Source organism: Poecilia reticulata, linkage group LG16, assembly GCF_000633615.1.
Source record: "Poecilia reticulata strain Guanapo linkage group LG16, Guppy_female_1.0+MT, whole genome shotgun sequence".
Lineage (NCBI taxonomy): Eukaryota > Metazoa > Chordata > Actinopteri > Cyprinodontiformes > Poeciliidae > Poecilia > Poecilia reticulata.
The window spans coordinates 18,742,514-18,759,423 of NC_024346.1; the positions used below are offsets into that span (position 1 = coordinate 18,742,514).

Below are 16,910 nucleotides of genomic sequence, written 5' to 3' on the forward strand. Positions count from 1 at the left end.
CATTCCTGGTAACGTCTAAAAATAAATTCTGTTATGGCAGAACAGGCTCATCCAGAAAAACGAACACATATATACGCACCCCTACACACATATGTGTGTAGGGGTGCGTGTGTGTGTGTTCGTTTTTCTGGATGAGCCTGTTCTGCCATAACAGAATTTATTTTTAGACGTTACCAGGAATGCCAATAAGTGGAGGGTCCTGTCTATGCTAATTAAACGTTCAAGATAGAATTAAAAGGAGCCTCTTAAGTGTCCCATTTCACTATTAAGCATGACGTCCCCTGGTAGTTATGAAGGCAGAAACTGACGCTTTAACATCAGTCGAGAACTCTAATATGCACACCATCACATCAGTGCATAACTCATCAACCTCTGATGAGAATATATCTTTGGTAGCTGTCAGAACTTTTTAAGAACAAGGATGAAAAACGTCGCTATGCTTCATGTTGCTTGTGCCCCGATTTATAAGTTGCTCCATTATTCATAACAGGGAATCAGAAAATGAAGGCTCATTATATACTCTTCAAGAGCTAAACTCATTAGCTACCACCGAAACCTTGCCATAGCCCCAGTTCCTAAAATGTCCTCTAACCTCGAAGCAGCTGTGATAATAAGCTCATACACATACACACTCACGCACACACACACACTCAATCACAAACATGTGCATATTTCTGTAAGACCCGGCAGAATGAGTAATTCAGTCTAAAACCAGAGCACATAAAAAAAAACTGTTTTGAACGTCTGCAGGAGGCATCTGTACACGCAACATGATGAGAGAGAGAGTTGTTCATTAATAGGATTAAATGCTAAGGCTAATGGTACAAACCGAGACACAGGATGTGTCAGGTATATGATATGTGGCACCGCGCAGGGTAAGTTTTTAGCAGCAGAGGGAGGAGGAGGTAGGGGGTTTCAGCAGAGGTTGTTATTGTCATGGATTACTCACTGCCACTTGATCTGCCTATAGCAGTAATCCCCTATCTAAGCTCCACAGAAAGGCAAAAACACACAGGAGTTATGTTACACCAATGGATATGTCTTGAAAACATCTCTTTGTAAGCCCATGGATGGGGGCTTTATTGACATTTCGCTCTCTTCCCCTCGCTATTCATTTCCTGCGGTGATTTATCTTGAATTAGTCAGTCATGATACCAATTTTACAACCAGCAATTTCAGTTTGGCTTTATTTTTTTGTAAATTCCTTCCCCTCTTTCATAAGCCAGGTCTTCATAAAGGGTTTATAGTGTTTTGATTTGATGCAGAGCTTGATGAGATCTGGCCACGGTTGACCGGTTGGAGGAGGGAGGGGTGTTGGGGATGGGGGGGACCTTGGGAGCAATCGTCGCCTTGATGGAGGAGTCTATGGGAAACTCATCAGAGGCTGTGCTTTCAAAAAGGATGCACACTTTCCAGTCCCAGCTCAGCACTAACACAAGATTGCATTCATCAGCTCATTATGAAGCCTGTGATTTCTCACATATTTTGAATCACATGAACAGCTGGGGTGGAACTAATGATCCTTTAGGACAGACATTTTCAAAGAGCTTTTTAAGGTCGTCGCTTCATTCTTTAACCTTTTCGACAGGTGTAGCTGCTGTCCATTCTGAAATGTAAACAGCCAAAAAACACAAAACCGTCTGTTGTCAATTGTGGACAAGACTCATTATCTGAGCGTGTCAGAAAGATGCCCGAGCTACGCAAACATGATGCCTGTGTATTTTGACCTTTCTGGCAGAGTCAAAGGCAATCTTGTTGGTTCTGTGTACGTGGGCGCGCATGTAGTGGGCATCTCAGAGGTAATAAATGTGGGAGTCAAACCCGCTGTGGCTGCAGGTGTAAGGCCTGCTGCAGGATACGGAGCTGCTGCAGAGCAGAAAGGAGCGCAGTCATTTAAAAGAGACGTCTGCAGTCTATGGCTCTTGCTACCCCGCGCCACCCGCCATCCCTCCTGGCAGCCCATTGATGTCAGAAAAACCTGCTCTCTTCCCAGAGGAGAGAGACTGCTGAAACTGCCACAGCGAAAACCCTTTCAACCCCCCCCGTCAAACCTTCACCACCACCCCCACAGCCGTATTACCAAAGAAAAAGCCTGAGCACAAGGGAGAGAGTAAAAATTTCTGTGACAGAGAAAATGGGAAGGGGCTGGGGGTGGGTCTAAGTAAATGAACTGTGCCTGGAGAAGAAAGGTTCTTTTAGAGTCCTTCCCTGACCACATATGGGCTCACTCCCACAGGCAAGAACGACGGAAAAGGGTCGTTATAGAATGGCAACAGGTGGTCCAGTGTAGTCTTACAGTTACATATGTTTCACTACATGTCCAAATTGAACTTTTCAATCACCTCTGTAATAATTTATTCTGTGCAAGAGAGAGACATTGAACTATCTCCCTTTAGGCTTGCCAGGCTGCACTGTTACCTTATATGTTACAGATGGTGGTAATAACCACCAGACCCACCGGTAGAAGGATTTTGGAAAAAAAAAAAGAATAATATTTAAAGTGTTACAAAACTTTTTGCAATTTACAGATCCATCTCAATAAATAAGATTATCAAAAAGTTAAACTGATAGTTTATATCGATTCATTACACACATAGCAGTTTATTTCTGGCGTTTACTCTCGTTATTTGATAGTTGTAGCTAACAAAAATGTTGTTTTCCAGAAACTAGAATATTGGATAAGATCAATAAAAGTGGAATTCATGTTGTATGGCCTACACAATCAACTAGGAAACAGCTGAATTGTGATATTTTTTCCATCACACTGCCTCTGACATCCTCTTCATGGAGGATAAGCCACGAAAGGTTACCATTAAAGAATTTTGGCTGTTCAGAGTGCTCTATCCCAAAATATTGATGGAAAGTTTAGTGAAAGGAAAATGTGTGCTTTGAAATGGTCCAAAAGGAAGAGGAACACTGCTGTGTTAAGAGGACTGAGAAAAAGGCCCTTTTGAGAGTTTGGAGGTGACAAAGTGTGAACTGTGGGTGGAAGCTTCAAAAATCTCCACACAGAAAAGCACCTCAGAATCCACGTGACCAGCTGCTGCTGATCCACTGTTTCATCGAGTCTAAGGTCTTTCCAGCAGAATAACTTGTTCTAAATGCTATGGAGAATCTATAGAGTGTTGTCAAAAGGAAGGGTCACAGGACGTCTTCCTCAAAGAAGACAAGCTTTGCTATGGCAGCTTCCTTAACACCTCAAATGCTATACTGTATATTCTAAATTTCTGTAAAACTGCAATTTGGGTTTTTAATCAGCCACAATCATTAGCAGAAATAAATTATTACTACTGTGGTAAATACTACATTAATTTCACTAATAATACTGAAATAAATTAACTTTTCAAAAAATATTCTAGTTCATTAAGAGGGATATGTACATGTGCAAAAAAAAGGAAACATTTGAGTTTTACTGTACCAGTGATTCATTCATTTTGTCTCTGCTACAAATGCAACAGTATTATCTTGAAAAAAATGAAAGCTCTTTATCAATAGAAATGAATATTTAACAGCTCTTTATATGCTGATTACTGGTCAAGAGGTCAGACATGTTATTGGAGTAGAGATAATGTGTGCTGTGCCTTGTTGAACATGTATCCAGCGACTTACAGGCAGACAGACAATCAGACAGACAGACAGTCAGACTCTCACTTTGCACGGTGAGAAAGGCTGGATTGGAGACAATAGCATCACTTCTCTCAGATTGGCCGGCTTGGCATTCAAAGAAGGCGTCGTCATCAAGTTGTGCGTCTTCAATCCTGAGATTATACTGTCCTGCGCAGACACAGAAATGGGGAAATGTACTTAAGAAACAGCTTTTTTTTATTAGAAAAATCCAACAGAGGCAACAGTCACATTGAGGTTGTCATTCATTATGAATCATAGTTTAATGTGCAACCTTTCAATGGGATAATTCAACTCTGAATATGTTTAAATGGATATGTCAGGATCTTTGAAGTGAGTTTTTGTTAAAAGGTTACAAGCAGCTTTCTTTAGACAACTCACCAAATATTTTATGCTCATTTCTATTACAGAGTTGGCTAGTGTTGCCAAAAAACTTCATACCCAAAATTAGAAACAACTTCTAGAATTTTAGACACATGTTTTCTATTCTGATGTATTGGTTAATGAAGACATTAGAAAGCCGAAATATATTTCTATTGCACAAAAATATATTATTGTAGAGCTTCACACCATTAGGAATTAACCTCCTTAAGATTCAGATATGTTTATGAACACTTTAATTGTGAACCTTTCACAAAAATGCCAAATGATTTTTTTTAAAAAAAGCACTTAATACACATGAAAAGCTTCACAATAGTTCTTCAATATACTCTAAAGTGATAATGAAAACTAAAAAGAGTTTTCTGTCACTGACTGCTTCAGATACGAAAGATCTAGCTTCTTGTGCAATGATAAGAGTAGCTCTTTACAATTTATAAAAGAAGAAAATTAACAGTATTCAGTAATATCTGGGTGATCTGGCTATAAATAGACAATTTCCTTTTAGCTGTAGAGTTGAAACATCACACTCTTTGAGAATCTCTAATTTCTTGCTCCAGGCATTCCAATTGATATGCAAGTTGCAGTGTACTGTATACTTGAAGGATTGTTTTTCTTTTTTTTTTCTTCTTTTTTTTTTTTTTTGCAGGAGTTTCCAATGCGGTAAATAAAATCCAATCTCTAATTCAAAACGCGAACTGAATAAACTGCCTATTATTTGCTGCCAGACAGAGTCCCTCACTATGTATCTCCCCTCTGCTAGTCTGGCATGCCAATGGGGCTTGATTTGTTTGATGCGTTGCCACAACCTGTGGGGATTAGATGATGCTCACTGTTGGTTTTCCAGCTCCTGATGGCTCACGGCCCACTAACATGTGGAAAATAGTATCTTGGTCTGACAACCACTCAGGCCTAAAAACGCATGTGTCAAGTAAGCTGGCAAGATAATTAACACCAACCAGAAGCAATTTTCACATCTAAGTTATCATTGAGTGCAGAGAGTGGGAGAGACACTGAAGTCATTAATCACGTTCCTCTTTTCTGAAATTATTCACAAATAGTGCAATCAAGTAGCAGCAAGTGTGTATTTATAGCGGAGGAGATGGTGGAAGGCAGGGACGTGATGTGCCATTTTTTCCTATTACTTTCTATTTATTTCATATAGATTAGAACCTTAGGAGGCTTTAAGATTGAGTATAGATACAAAGACATAATGACTGCAGTTAAAATTAATGCTCCCTATGCAAATCCACATTATTTGAACCAAATTAAAGCTGAAAGTATATCTTACAACATAAAGTCCTCCCTTGTAAAATGTGGTTGCCTTTTAAAAGTATTTGTTTTTAAATGAAATCCCTTCCTTAGGTGTTTATCTTAGCACATTTTTTATACTAAATCATTTCCCACAACAAATTAATTACGCCACGGTCTCACATACATGGGGTTGTGTGAAAATTAGATCACAACCTCAAATCAAACCATGAGTCTCATTTAAACAATGCCTCGCAGATAGGGTAACCTGCTGAAGCGTTTTTTTTTGTTTTGTTTTGTTTTTAGAGAACATTTAACACGTCAAAATCAATGCGTTTTTAAAGCAAGGAGTAAGTGAAAACAAAGAGTAAAAGGTCCAAATCAGATATTTGAGATTTAATTTCTGATTTCCAAATCAACCGTTTGTTTTCTACCCAGTCAGCTGATAAAAAGCAGGTAACATGTTCCAAAAAAAAAAAAAAGAAAAACCTTTTAATTTTACAGTTTCAAATGACTTTCTCACTTTTTCACTACATACCGCAAAGTTTTTACTCATGTCGCACTCCTTCTCTGTTTCACCAGGTCCGAACTAGTTTTAAGAAAAAAATGAATGAGGTTTCCTTCTGCTGCACACAATCTGACTTCTGTGAACTGGCTGAAGGCTCTTTATCGCTTTCTATTTCCTTTTCTTCCTCTGTTTGAAAATTACAGATTCAAAGGAAAAGGAAAGAAACTTTGGTGATTGTAAAAGCCTACATGAAACTTTTACTTAAGACTGGAGAAATTGGAGGGGAAGGAATTTTCATGTTTCATGAATAACACAATCAATCATTAATCCATTTAATAATCTTTCATAATAGTTGTGTTATCATCATTGTGGAAAATATGCAAAAACTTGGTGTTTTTTGTGCTCATTAATAATTACATTTCGCCTCATTGATTGGCTGCAGGTCAGGTATAATTAAATCACTGCTTGTGGGCCAATCATTGAAAATAAATTAACAAAGACATACTTCATGCTCTAGTGCGCCGAACAAGCTGTTTTATTGGCTCATCTGTGTTTGTCTTTACAATAAGAGCTGTTACACGAATCGGCCTGAAATCTTGCAGTAGATTAGGACTCATGTCATTCCATATTTATATCAGTCCTTTGCTTCAGGGGGTTGAGGGGAAAGGAAGTGCGCTGCCTCTACCTTGAGTGTGTGTTGAAATCAATGCTGCCCTCTCTTGTCTCTGTAAAGGCATGATTTCAAGCTTTTTAAAGCATAAATAAACACCCCCGATGATAACAATCGGTGAGAACTGGTGGCCTATCAAGTGTAGTCAAGTGTCATCCCAAATGATTTGGGTTCGTTCTGGGCAGAGGAAAGTGATTGCATACATCAGTCTGCAGTTACCTTTCCTGGAAATTGTACCTGTGCTGATGGAGATGTTATTCATAGGTGAGTGGATGAGTGTATAGCATGCTGAGTTTGCCTGTGGTTCAAGTGTTCAGTGGCGCAGGTTCTTATCTCAATGTTGCAGACGTTTTTTTTTTGTTTTTGTTTTTTTTTTAATGTTATTTCTATATGGGCATTTAATTGATGTTTGCTTTGAATCGCTAATCAGCAGATAAAATGACATTTAAGAACTATAAAAGGTAAAAATGTTATTGAATAATTTATTTTTTATCAATATTTTATTTAAAAATAAATTGATTACTAAATTATAGATTCAGGGCTGCACAGTGGCGCAGTTGGTAGAGCTGTTGCCTTGCAGCAAGAAGGTTCTGGGTTCGATTCCCGGCCTGGGGTCTTTCTGCATGGAGTTTGCATGTTCTCCCTGTGTATGCATGGGTTTTCTCCGGGTACTCCGGTTTCCTCCCACAGTCCAAAAACATGACTGTCAGGTTAATTGGCCTCTCCAAATTGCCCCTAGGTATGAGTGTGTGTGTGCATGGTTGTGTGTCCTGTGTGTCTCTGTGTTGCCCTGCGACAGACTGGCGACCTGTCCAGGGTGTACCCCGCCYCTCGCCCGAAACGTTGGCTGGAGATGGGCACCAGCACCCCTCCCGACCCCACTGAGGGAAAAAGGGTGCAAGAAAATGGATGGATGGATGGATGGATTATAGATTCAGTATGTAATGTGTGGCATGTGGAAAGTGCTTCAGAAGATTTTCATACAGGAGAAAATATGCAGATTTTTTTTAACCCTTTCATGGTCACTACAGTGGACAGCTATCTAAAAGCCGTTTTCTTGTGCTTCTTGTGGATTTTTACGTTATAAATGCACACAGACCACTGAAGTGGATGCTAATGCATCATAAAATACACTATCAATTACTGGCCATCAGCTGCAAATGCAAGAAATTATTTTTGTTAAATCCAATATGGCGGACAGACAAACAAGCATGCCAACCGACCAGGTCCCTCCTTCTACTGTAGACGACTCTTGCCGGTAACAAAAAATTGTGACATCAGATAACCCCTAAAGAACAATAGTACTGAGGTATTTTTTCAAAGAACAACTTTGTATTTGGAGAAAATTACAATTGACCACCTAAAAAAAAATAAAAAATTCCTGCCTTTTTTATGCCTTAAGAAAATAAAATAAAAAACATTGAAAGAAATCCTGACACAAAGGATCATAATTTATGCATGAAAGGGTTAAAGTTTATGTTAGGCCACTGCTTAGAGACAACATCAGAGGTGACTGAAAAGTAGCTCAGTGGTCCATGGATATCTTTTCATAAGATAGCAAAACTTTCAATTTCATTTGAAAGTCTAATTCCCAGAGCCCAGAAGAAAACAGGCACCTATATTGCTTAAAGTCCAGTGGGATGTTTCACGAGTCAGTCATTTGTTAGGGTTAGTCGGCTGTATTTCCTGAAGTCCAAAGTTTGCATACCTGTCTATGAGGAAACTAAGGAGCAATTCATGCTTACAAACTTTATGGAGGTATTGATTTCATATCTCAATAGAATTTGTTTTATGTATTATTCTAATTTTCTAAGAAACGCAAGCTCTAGCTGCACGTAAAAAAATATATAAATAACAAAAATAAAGGGTTGAGATATCACTCTGTGTGAGAACCCATACAAAATAGAAGGTTTAGTATTTGAAAGAATTACAGAAAATATATATTTTTCAGAGATACTGCACATTACTGAGATGCACCTGTATATTTTTGTTGATGTTTTATGTGCATGGACTATGGTTCCCCGAGCGTGCATATGTCACTGGCTGTCTCCCACAGAGTGCAACAGTGAAGTGTGGCTCGTCGAGTTGCAGGATGATCAGGAACAGATGCTCCTCTCCTACTCGGGATTGCCTTCTAATTGGCTATTACTTTTTATAGACTGTGGTGTTCTGCAACACACTTTTTCCCCCTCTGTCACATTTTACTGATTAGCTGACAGTTCTGTTTTTTTTCTACTTTTTGATATGCCAATGACAGGATAAGTGGAAAGTGTAATCACACGTTTTTATACTGACCCGCAGCATTTATAGCTCACGTTTTTCATGGCAGTGTTGCTTTATCAGTTTAACCTCATTTCCTTTACTGTGAAGTACCCAGAGTGTGTTATTTGATGCATCATCAATTTTGTTTTTGGTTTTTTTTACTAAACTTATGCAAATTAGTATTGACAGCCTTGTTCTATACTGCAACTTCACAGTTAAAGCTTTACGGTAATTTCTATGTTGTGTGACTTTTAAACAAAAAGACTTGCATTGCAAACATATTTACAGTCCTTGAACTTTTGCATATTTTCTTACATTACAACTCCAAAATTAAGTGCGTTTCATCTGGATTTTAGGTGATAAACCCAAAGCAAGCACCATGTAGATATGAATTTGGATTTATTTACAAATTTCCACCTGACAAACAGGAGTTTTTTTCTTTTCACTGTCGCAACATGCGCAGCCAGTATAAGAGATGGCTGCAAAGTTGCCGACAGGTTGCAGAAGACTTCCATTGTTGATAATTGTTGATACTCACTGCTTTGACTTGCTCTGACACAAGAATAATGCAGACATTTAATTGATGTTTATGGATGTTAAAAGACACATTTTTAAGTTTAAGTGGTATTAAATCATTTCTAGGCACCATATTTAGCCAGAACAACTATAGCATTTACTCTGTTTGTCTCATTTTTGTTTTGGCTCAGTTTTTTGCTGCTTTTACTTAAAATCAGTCCATCAACTCCCTACAGACCATTTGGGTGACTTTTCCTGTTTACCTCTCCTTCCAATCATGCTGTAGCGTGGGAAGCCTGGCAGGCTTCTCTGAGGTCCCAAAAGAAAGCCGTCTTTCGCCCACTGCACAATCCCCGAGGCCCTGAGGACCTCACACTTCAGCACAGCTGTGGCTCCCATTCGCACAGTGAGGTTCCTGGGCTCAGTCCTGAAGGCCTGCTGGGCATGCGTGCCTGGAGACATAAAAAGCAGAGGGAGGCAAGGAGCTGGAGTGGAAGAGGGTGTAATGGGAGTTAATGCAAAGAGATAAAAACGAACGAGGAAATCGGTGCGCGAGGAGTGTTATCAAAGAAGTAAATGAAGTAGAGAGAGCGTGACATAAACATGCACCGCAGGGATGCAGTCCTGTGATCTTTTGTAGGAGAAGGCATCCCCATTGTGTGTGGACACATTATTCATCCTGGCATATGTTTTATTGATGGTAAACTGCGCTGATACGGCTCTGAAAATGAGTCAATAAAGTAATTACGGCAAATTAAATCTCCCCTCGGTCACACAGATATGGTACGGGGAGGTGCAAGAAAAAGCAGGGGGTATCAGAGACCTTGTTCACCTGTGGTTTTTCTTTAATGTCGATGTCCCACCAGCTAATTCCTTCTTGGAAGAGTAATGATTATCACTTTAATCCCCCTTGTTTGTCATAGGTAAGGTTGGCCATCCTTCAGCCAGACTGTGAAGGGAAATTCACTGGTTCAGTGCATCTGAATCAGAAAGGTAACTTTAATGCAGAACTATCACCAGGGTGAGGATTATATCATTATAATACACAGAATAAATTCAGTTCAAGGAGCCCTGTGCAAATACTTATTCCAATTAGCAGCTCAAATCAAAGCGTGGGTCTCGTTTAAACAATGCCCTGCAGGGAGGGTCTGCCTGATTTCATTGAGTTGCTTAAATCTTGACCTTCATTGAAGCAATGACCAAGTTGTTTGTGAAGTGTATGCTCTGTTGCATCTGACAACATGAGTGAGAGGCAGAGCTCTCAGATCAAGGCTGAACCAGTCACCTCACGTCAAATATGAAGGGCAGGATTGGCCATAACAGTGGATGCATACAAACAGCCAAACACAGAAAGTGTTTTTGCATACAGTTTACATAAATGAATACTCAACAGAGATGCAGAATGGCTGTGCTTTTCTGAAAATGCAGGGATATATCTTATCAACTACGTGATAAAATTTCATTTGTGTGTTCTTAATTAAAATGTATTGCTCAATCCGGAAAGATTTTAGAGCTTCTTAATTTAATAAAAGTGGTGTTTCTTTTCATATAAGTATCTGTTTTACGCTAGTAACAGTTAATCTTATTAAAGAAATACATTTTAGATTTAAGAGGACACTATTGATTATTGAGCTTCTGTTTTAGTCAGGATGTAAGCCATGTTTCTTTTCTTTCTGTGTTTTTTTTTCTTCTTTTTGTCAAGTCTTAGTGTCAGCCATAGGTTTTCCATACATTCCTGTCTATTATGCTCAAACTAGAATCTTCCTGTACCATTTGCTGTCCCCTTAAGTACACTATAGCAAATCAACCAATTACATTCAGCATCTAGACACGGTAAGACAAGTTAATGTTTGAACCGAGCATCAGAATGGGGAGGAAATTGGATTTTAAGACGCTAAACATGACACGGTTTTTGGTGCCACACAAGCTGGTCTGATTAATTTGGATACAGTTGATTTACTGTAATTTTCAGACACGCACAACCGTCTCATGGGTTTACAGAGAACAGTCAAAAGAAAAAGAGAAAATACGCAGAGAACAGTAGGTATGTGGATGAAAAATTCTTGCTGGGCAACAAAACTCAAATAAACTCTTGTTACAGCAAGATATGTAGAAAAATATTGTCTCTGAGCGACAACACATCAAACTTTGAAGCAGATGGGCCGCAGCAGAAGAAGACCAAATCTAGTGACACTCTTGTCAGCTGAGAATTGAAACCTGAGGCTACAATTCTTACAGGCTCCTGCAAATTGGACAATAAAAGATTGAAAAAAAAAAATGTTGCCTGTTTTGTTCTGTCTCAAATTCAGCTGCAACATTCAGATGGTGAGATTAGAGTTTGGGGTAGACATGAAAACATAAATCCATCCTGCTTTATATCTGTTGTTTTGATTGGAGGTGGTTGTATAGCATATATTTTCTTGGTACTCAGTATCATTTGAGCATGCCTACTTCCTACCTAAGTAGGAAGATGGGTACATAAGAAGATGTACCCATCTTCTTATGTCCACTCCATGCAGGATCATGCACCATGTAACAAAGCCCAAATCATCTAGTCCTGGTTTCCTGAATGTTGCACTATGCTCACTGTGTTCTAAAGTCCAATTCTCAATCTAATAGCCCCCCTTTGGGCTGTGATTTACATCGTATAATGTGCTATCAACAAATCTATTTCAAGTGTGTGATGCTGTCATGTCAATACACATCAAAAACTTGGAGGATTTTTTTTTTCTGATGCTTTACAGCTGCAGTATTTTACTTTTATAAAATTAAAAATATACAGGTTACATTGTTAAAATCATCACTATGTCATGACAGTATGAGACAGATAATTAGTGGAAAAAATCAAGCTCCTCTACGTTCTTCTAGTGCTGAGCTAAGAGGAGTATTTTAGCACTGTCAATCAGTCTTGTGTATTCGCTGCTCACACCATTCCCCTTGCTCTCTGGTATGCTACAGCTTCTTCCCAACAGCAGAGCCTGTCATGAATGCCTGGGCTAGTTAGTATAGCCAAACAGTTTTCCTGTAACAGTAAGTTGTTTCTCCACACTTATTGACAGCGTTATGACCTTCCTCCTTGCTCTGATTGGTTGCTTTCGACCGGGAGCGCTGCATTTCTGAAAATGGCAATAGCACTGGGAGGGGGTGGAAGAACTTGATTTTTTCCACGATTATCCATCTCATTCTATACCGTCATTACAAGGTCACTTATTTAACATATAAATAAGTGACCCTATTATAATCTCAATAATATTATTATTAAAGTTAGATACTGTAGTTTTTTTTAGATTTGTGCCACATGGAATTAAACCCATTAACTTGTCCAGCAAAGGTCTTCCGACCAGGTGTTGGCCAAACATTTTCAAATTGAATGTTTAAAAAAGATTCACGTTAAAAATGATTTGATACAATCTTGTGAATTTCCAATTTAAATTCCTTACACCTGTGCAAATTTCCATAGGTTAACCTAACTCGATTGTTGAGATATTTATTGTAATTAGCCATAAACTATAAACATGACATCATAACAAAACAAAAATTACATTATTACTTTTGATGTTTTACCATCCTAAGATTAACAGTGGTGCTAAACTGACTAGCCTTATTTTTTAACAATTTCTCACAGCAATGCAGTTTTATTTCTGCTGCTCAACGATATCTGGTGTTTAACATATCTTGGCGTTGTGTAGTTATAAATAAACTGTCTCAAAGACATATGCATTTCCTTAAGTTGGAGTCAAAGAACAAATTCTTCTTCCTACTTTCTTTTTCACTAGTTTATGCATTAAAAATATTTTTTTTATTTGTAAAACTGCTCTGCTGCTGCCATGCAGCTCGGTTTGTCTCAGCTTTTGAGTCCCTGCAGTTATTTTCTGCTCCATTTCAAAGTTACTTAATCTGTGTGGCAATTAACATTCCTTCTTCACTTCTTGCATTCTACCTTGTTTGCCTCTTGTTTTGCTCTTTGCTCAACTTGTATCATCAATCACTTTGTGGTTTAACTGTAGTCCAACCCCTCTGTTTATTAGCTGTCTGTTCCTTATTGTTTGTCGTGCTGTGCATACCGATATTTTTAGTTTGCACCTTATTTAGTTATTTGTCTATTATATCTTGAACCATTCCGTGGTTTGTTCCAAAGCTTGGATTTGTGTATTTTTTTTTTCTTTATTTTCTAACTAAAGCTTCCCTTTTCATTGCTCCAACCTTCAAATGTTTCTTACCTTTTTGTCCTCTCTCTCTTTGGAATGAACACTCAGATAAAACCTTGCACCATGTTTTTTCTTAAGGATGTCAAACATTTCTATAGAAAAAATAAATAAACGTACATGTTGATGTCGTTGCTAAAAATGCTGGATGTTTCTGGCATGCAGTCATAAACAACCTTTTTTTTCCCCGTGTCTAAAGATATTTATGTCATTAGGGCATAAATAGGTAAACACGGTATCTACAAACAGTATTCACTTCCTTGATGTTTTACCTTTTTATTGCTTTTACAAAATCATGAGGAACAAAATGTAGCTTTTTTTTTTTCTTTAAAAGAAACAATGTTTTAAATTTTAAAGTGAAAAGTGAGTTCTATTAAACTTTTACAATTAGATAAAAATACTAAAGATAAAAGAAATCATTTTGTATTTATTTTACACATTTTATGTGTTCCCCCTTTTTAAAGTAACTGACCTAATCCAACAAAGGATCAGTCAGTTGGTGCTTATAGTCTCACAATGAGCGGAGTGGAAATCACCTAAGTGTAATGACAGTGTCTCAAGTGACAGTAGTATAATGATGCCTGTGTCCAGAACCCATTCATTGGCTAAAACGTGTTCCTGGATCCCATAACAGCATGAAGACAAAAAAAAGAAAAAAAAGAAAATTCCATGCAAATCAGTGAAAAGGGCGAATGTGAGGAGCATTGGTATGAGTGATCAGCTGTCAGATGGTTCAGGAATTATCTTTCAGATAGAACTCAATGTGGTTTTGCAGATGGGTTGAAAGCATAATTTGTGGACATTGTTAAGAATGTCCCTAACGGTTTCATTTTGGCTGAAGTTCTGTTTACCATTAATAAAATCGAATTGGGAAAGCATTTGTAAAATGTTAAGTCCCGTCTGTATGCTGATGATTACATAATTTATCTTGTGATGGACTCTGTTAACTAGGCTGTTGTAGAGTGTCAGACTCTACAACAGAGTAATGTAAAATACTAAAATGTTACTTTACATTTTAGAAATTTTCAGGAATATGGTGATGTTTCATGTACTCACTAACTGATTACTATTATGACAATTACTAAGCTAACTTCACAAAATACTCTCAGTACACTGTTTCAATAAAGTTGTAGTGGTGAAAGGTATTTTTAATCATAAACATATCATGTTGTGACCTTCATAAAATAATGGCAAAAAAAAATCACTTAATTTGCCTAAAGTGCTTTTATTACTAAAAAAAATTTTTTGGAAAGAAAGAGGTGGTGATTTTTTTTATTTATTTTATTTTTTTGCTTTTTGCCAAATCACTTTTGGCAAAAAAAAAAGAAGGTGATGATATGGTGGAGCTAATTATAGGCAGCTTAGGACAAGACAGACTCATAACTGACTGCCTCATTAACTGAACAGCCACATCAAAACGTAATTCTTCTGAAATAACTTTAATGCCAAGAAATCTTGACAGGCATATATAATGAGACGCCATCTATATGGCTAACAAGAAGTGGCAAAAATAAATGTAAAATCCAACCACCAATGCTTCTGCTGAGAGTTAACATCGTGAGAGAAGTTAGGTCTTTCATGCACTAGAAAAATCTAGTCTGGAAAAATTACAGACATAATCATGCAAAACCATGTATATACAGTCAGTCTGAAAGCTTGAACTGCACTAAAATATTTGTTTTTGACTTAAGTAACTAAAGTAGGGAACCCGATTATGACACTCACAAGCAGCCGGAGAACATGCAAACAACAATATTGTGTCTCAAATGACTCAAGCTACACACAAATAAAGAAGCCTTGTACATTCATTGTTATGGCATTGAAAATAGCGCTCTCAGTAGATTACTCTCTTGCAAAGATTGTGAAAGCAGCAGATATGCAAGTAAGGACATCAGTTGACAAGAGCTGAATTTTATTATAGTGCCAGTTTCAGCTGAAAACATTTCATACATTCAGCCTTCCACAATGTTCTGAACGTTACACTCAAAAGTAAAGCTATTTATCCATTACTTAATCGTGGTTTACTTAAAACGAATACCTGTAACACAGTGGTTCTTAACCTGGGTTCGATCGAACCCCAGGGGTTCGGTGAGTCGGTCTCAGGGGTTTGGCGGAGCCTCTGCCGCGGAGGTAAAAACACACTTGTGTAAAGTCGTGATGACGCCCCGCTTTGCCATCACTTGCTGCAGAGGATCACGTTACATTGCTTAGCCAATCAGTGCAGCGGAGGAGCCCTGATTGAAGGAGCTCGACTCTCAGCATGGATTTGAACTTGTGTCTTTAATTAGTTCAGCAAAACTCACCGTTTTTACCAAATTCTATAGTCTAAATCTGCTCCTTAGTCGCATCTTTTCGGGGTTGGTACTGCCTCTAGTGGCGTGGGGGTGGTAACACAGCTAATATAATTACATTTCTAAATCAGAATACCGCAAAGTATTTTGTGGAGGGGGTGGGGGGGGGGGATGAGAAGGGTTCGGTGAATGCGCATATGAAACTGGGGGGTTCGGTACCTCAAAAAAGGTTAAGAACCACTGCTGTAACATCTCGGTCTTGGTCTTGCTCTCGACAAAATGGGTCGAATTGTTTAGGCCAGTTTGTGTCAAAAACACCAAAACTTGACTCCCTTCTATCTTCAGATGCACAACAAGATGAATGTAAATTAAAAGCAACATAAGTTATAACACAGCTGCCTCCCACCATCTCTGAAAAAATACTGTTATTATTGCTAATGACCGCAAAATTGTGTTGCATGGAAATGTTTATCACAACAGGCGGCTTTTGGTCCTCTGATTTAAAAGCGGGCATTTCTGTTCACATGTGGTGCGGTTTTGCTGAGCAACTATCTGCAACCTGACTGCAAAAAAAAATAAAAAATAAAGTCTGTTTTTCAAAAACAAAACAAAAAATTAAAAATGGGAAAAGGAAAAGCACCTGTAAATGTTGTCCACCGTAAGGATTAACAAAATGCAAAGTGAGCAGTGTGTACAAGGACAGCTAATTAGCAAAGCCAAATACATAAAACCCAGTTTCAACACTAGCTTATAAATGCTAAACCTGCATAACCGTAGAAACACACAGCAACGCTAGTGCAACACTTAGCTATGGCTGAGAGTTTGCGCCTTCCTTTCGGCTCGGCGCTCTATGTGCACAACTCACTGAATCAGCAGTTGCTGAAGAGGAAAAATAAGACTCGTTTCATAAAGCCAATAATACAAATCCAGTCTTACCTTTGGTGTTTTATTGTCATGTATGTGTTAGAGAAAATATTTCCCCATCACCCATCATCCCTGGTGGCTACGTGATTTTTGCAAGTCGGTTCAGATGGTTTTGGGGAATTCCCCCTATGACGCAATTTGCATGCCTGCATGAACCAATAATGATATTAAAACGCAAAACAATTTATTGAATTGTCCAGGATATTTAACTTTAGGAACAGTAAGCCTTTTTAACATAAGGTACTCTGATGAACTGCTTCTTTTCAGATAAACAAATATAT

The 16,910-nt window shown here is 38.2% G+C and overlaps 1 protein-coding gene across 3 annotated transcripts in view; it reads right to left on the minus strand.

The window, feature by feature from the left end:
- nphs1 (NPHS1 adhesion molecule, nephrin) overlaps positions 1 to 16,910 on the minus strand; it is a 62,634-nt gene that overhangs the window by 41,458 nt on the left and 4,266 nt on the right. For 2 of the 3 annotated variants that reach the window (XM_008432426.1, XM_008432425.1), the window contains exons 3-4: positions 9,473 to 9,661; positions 3,652 to 3,774 (exon numbers count right to left, since the gene is read on the minus strand). In XM_008432426.1, the coding sequence (XP_008430648.1) occupies positions 3,652 to 3,774; positions 9,473 to 9,661 (312 nt within the window). Of the gene's footprint in view, positions 1 to 3,651; positions 3,775 to 9,472; positions 9,662 to 16,641; positions 16,730 to 16,910 lie in introns of those variants that run through there. The other variant, XM_008432427.1, reaches the window with a different exon arrangement.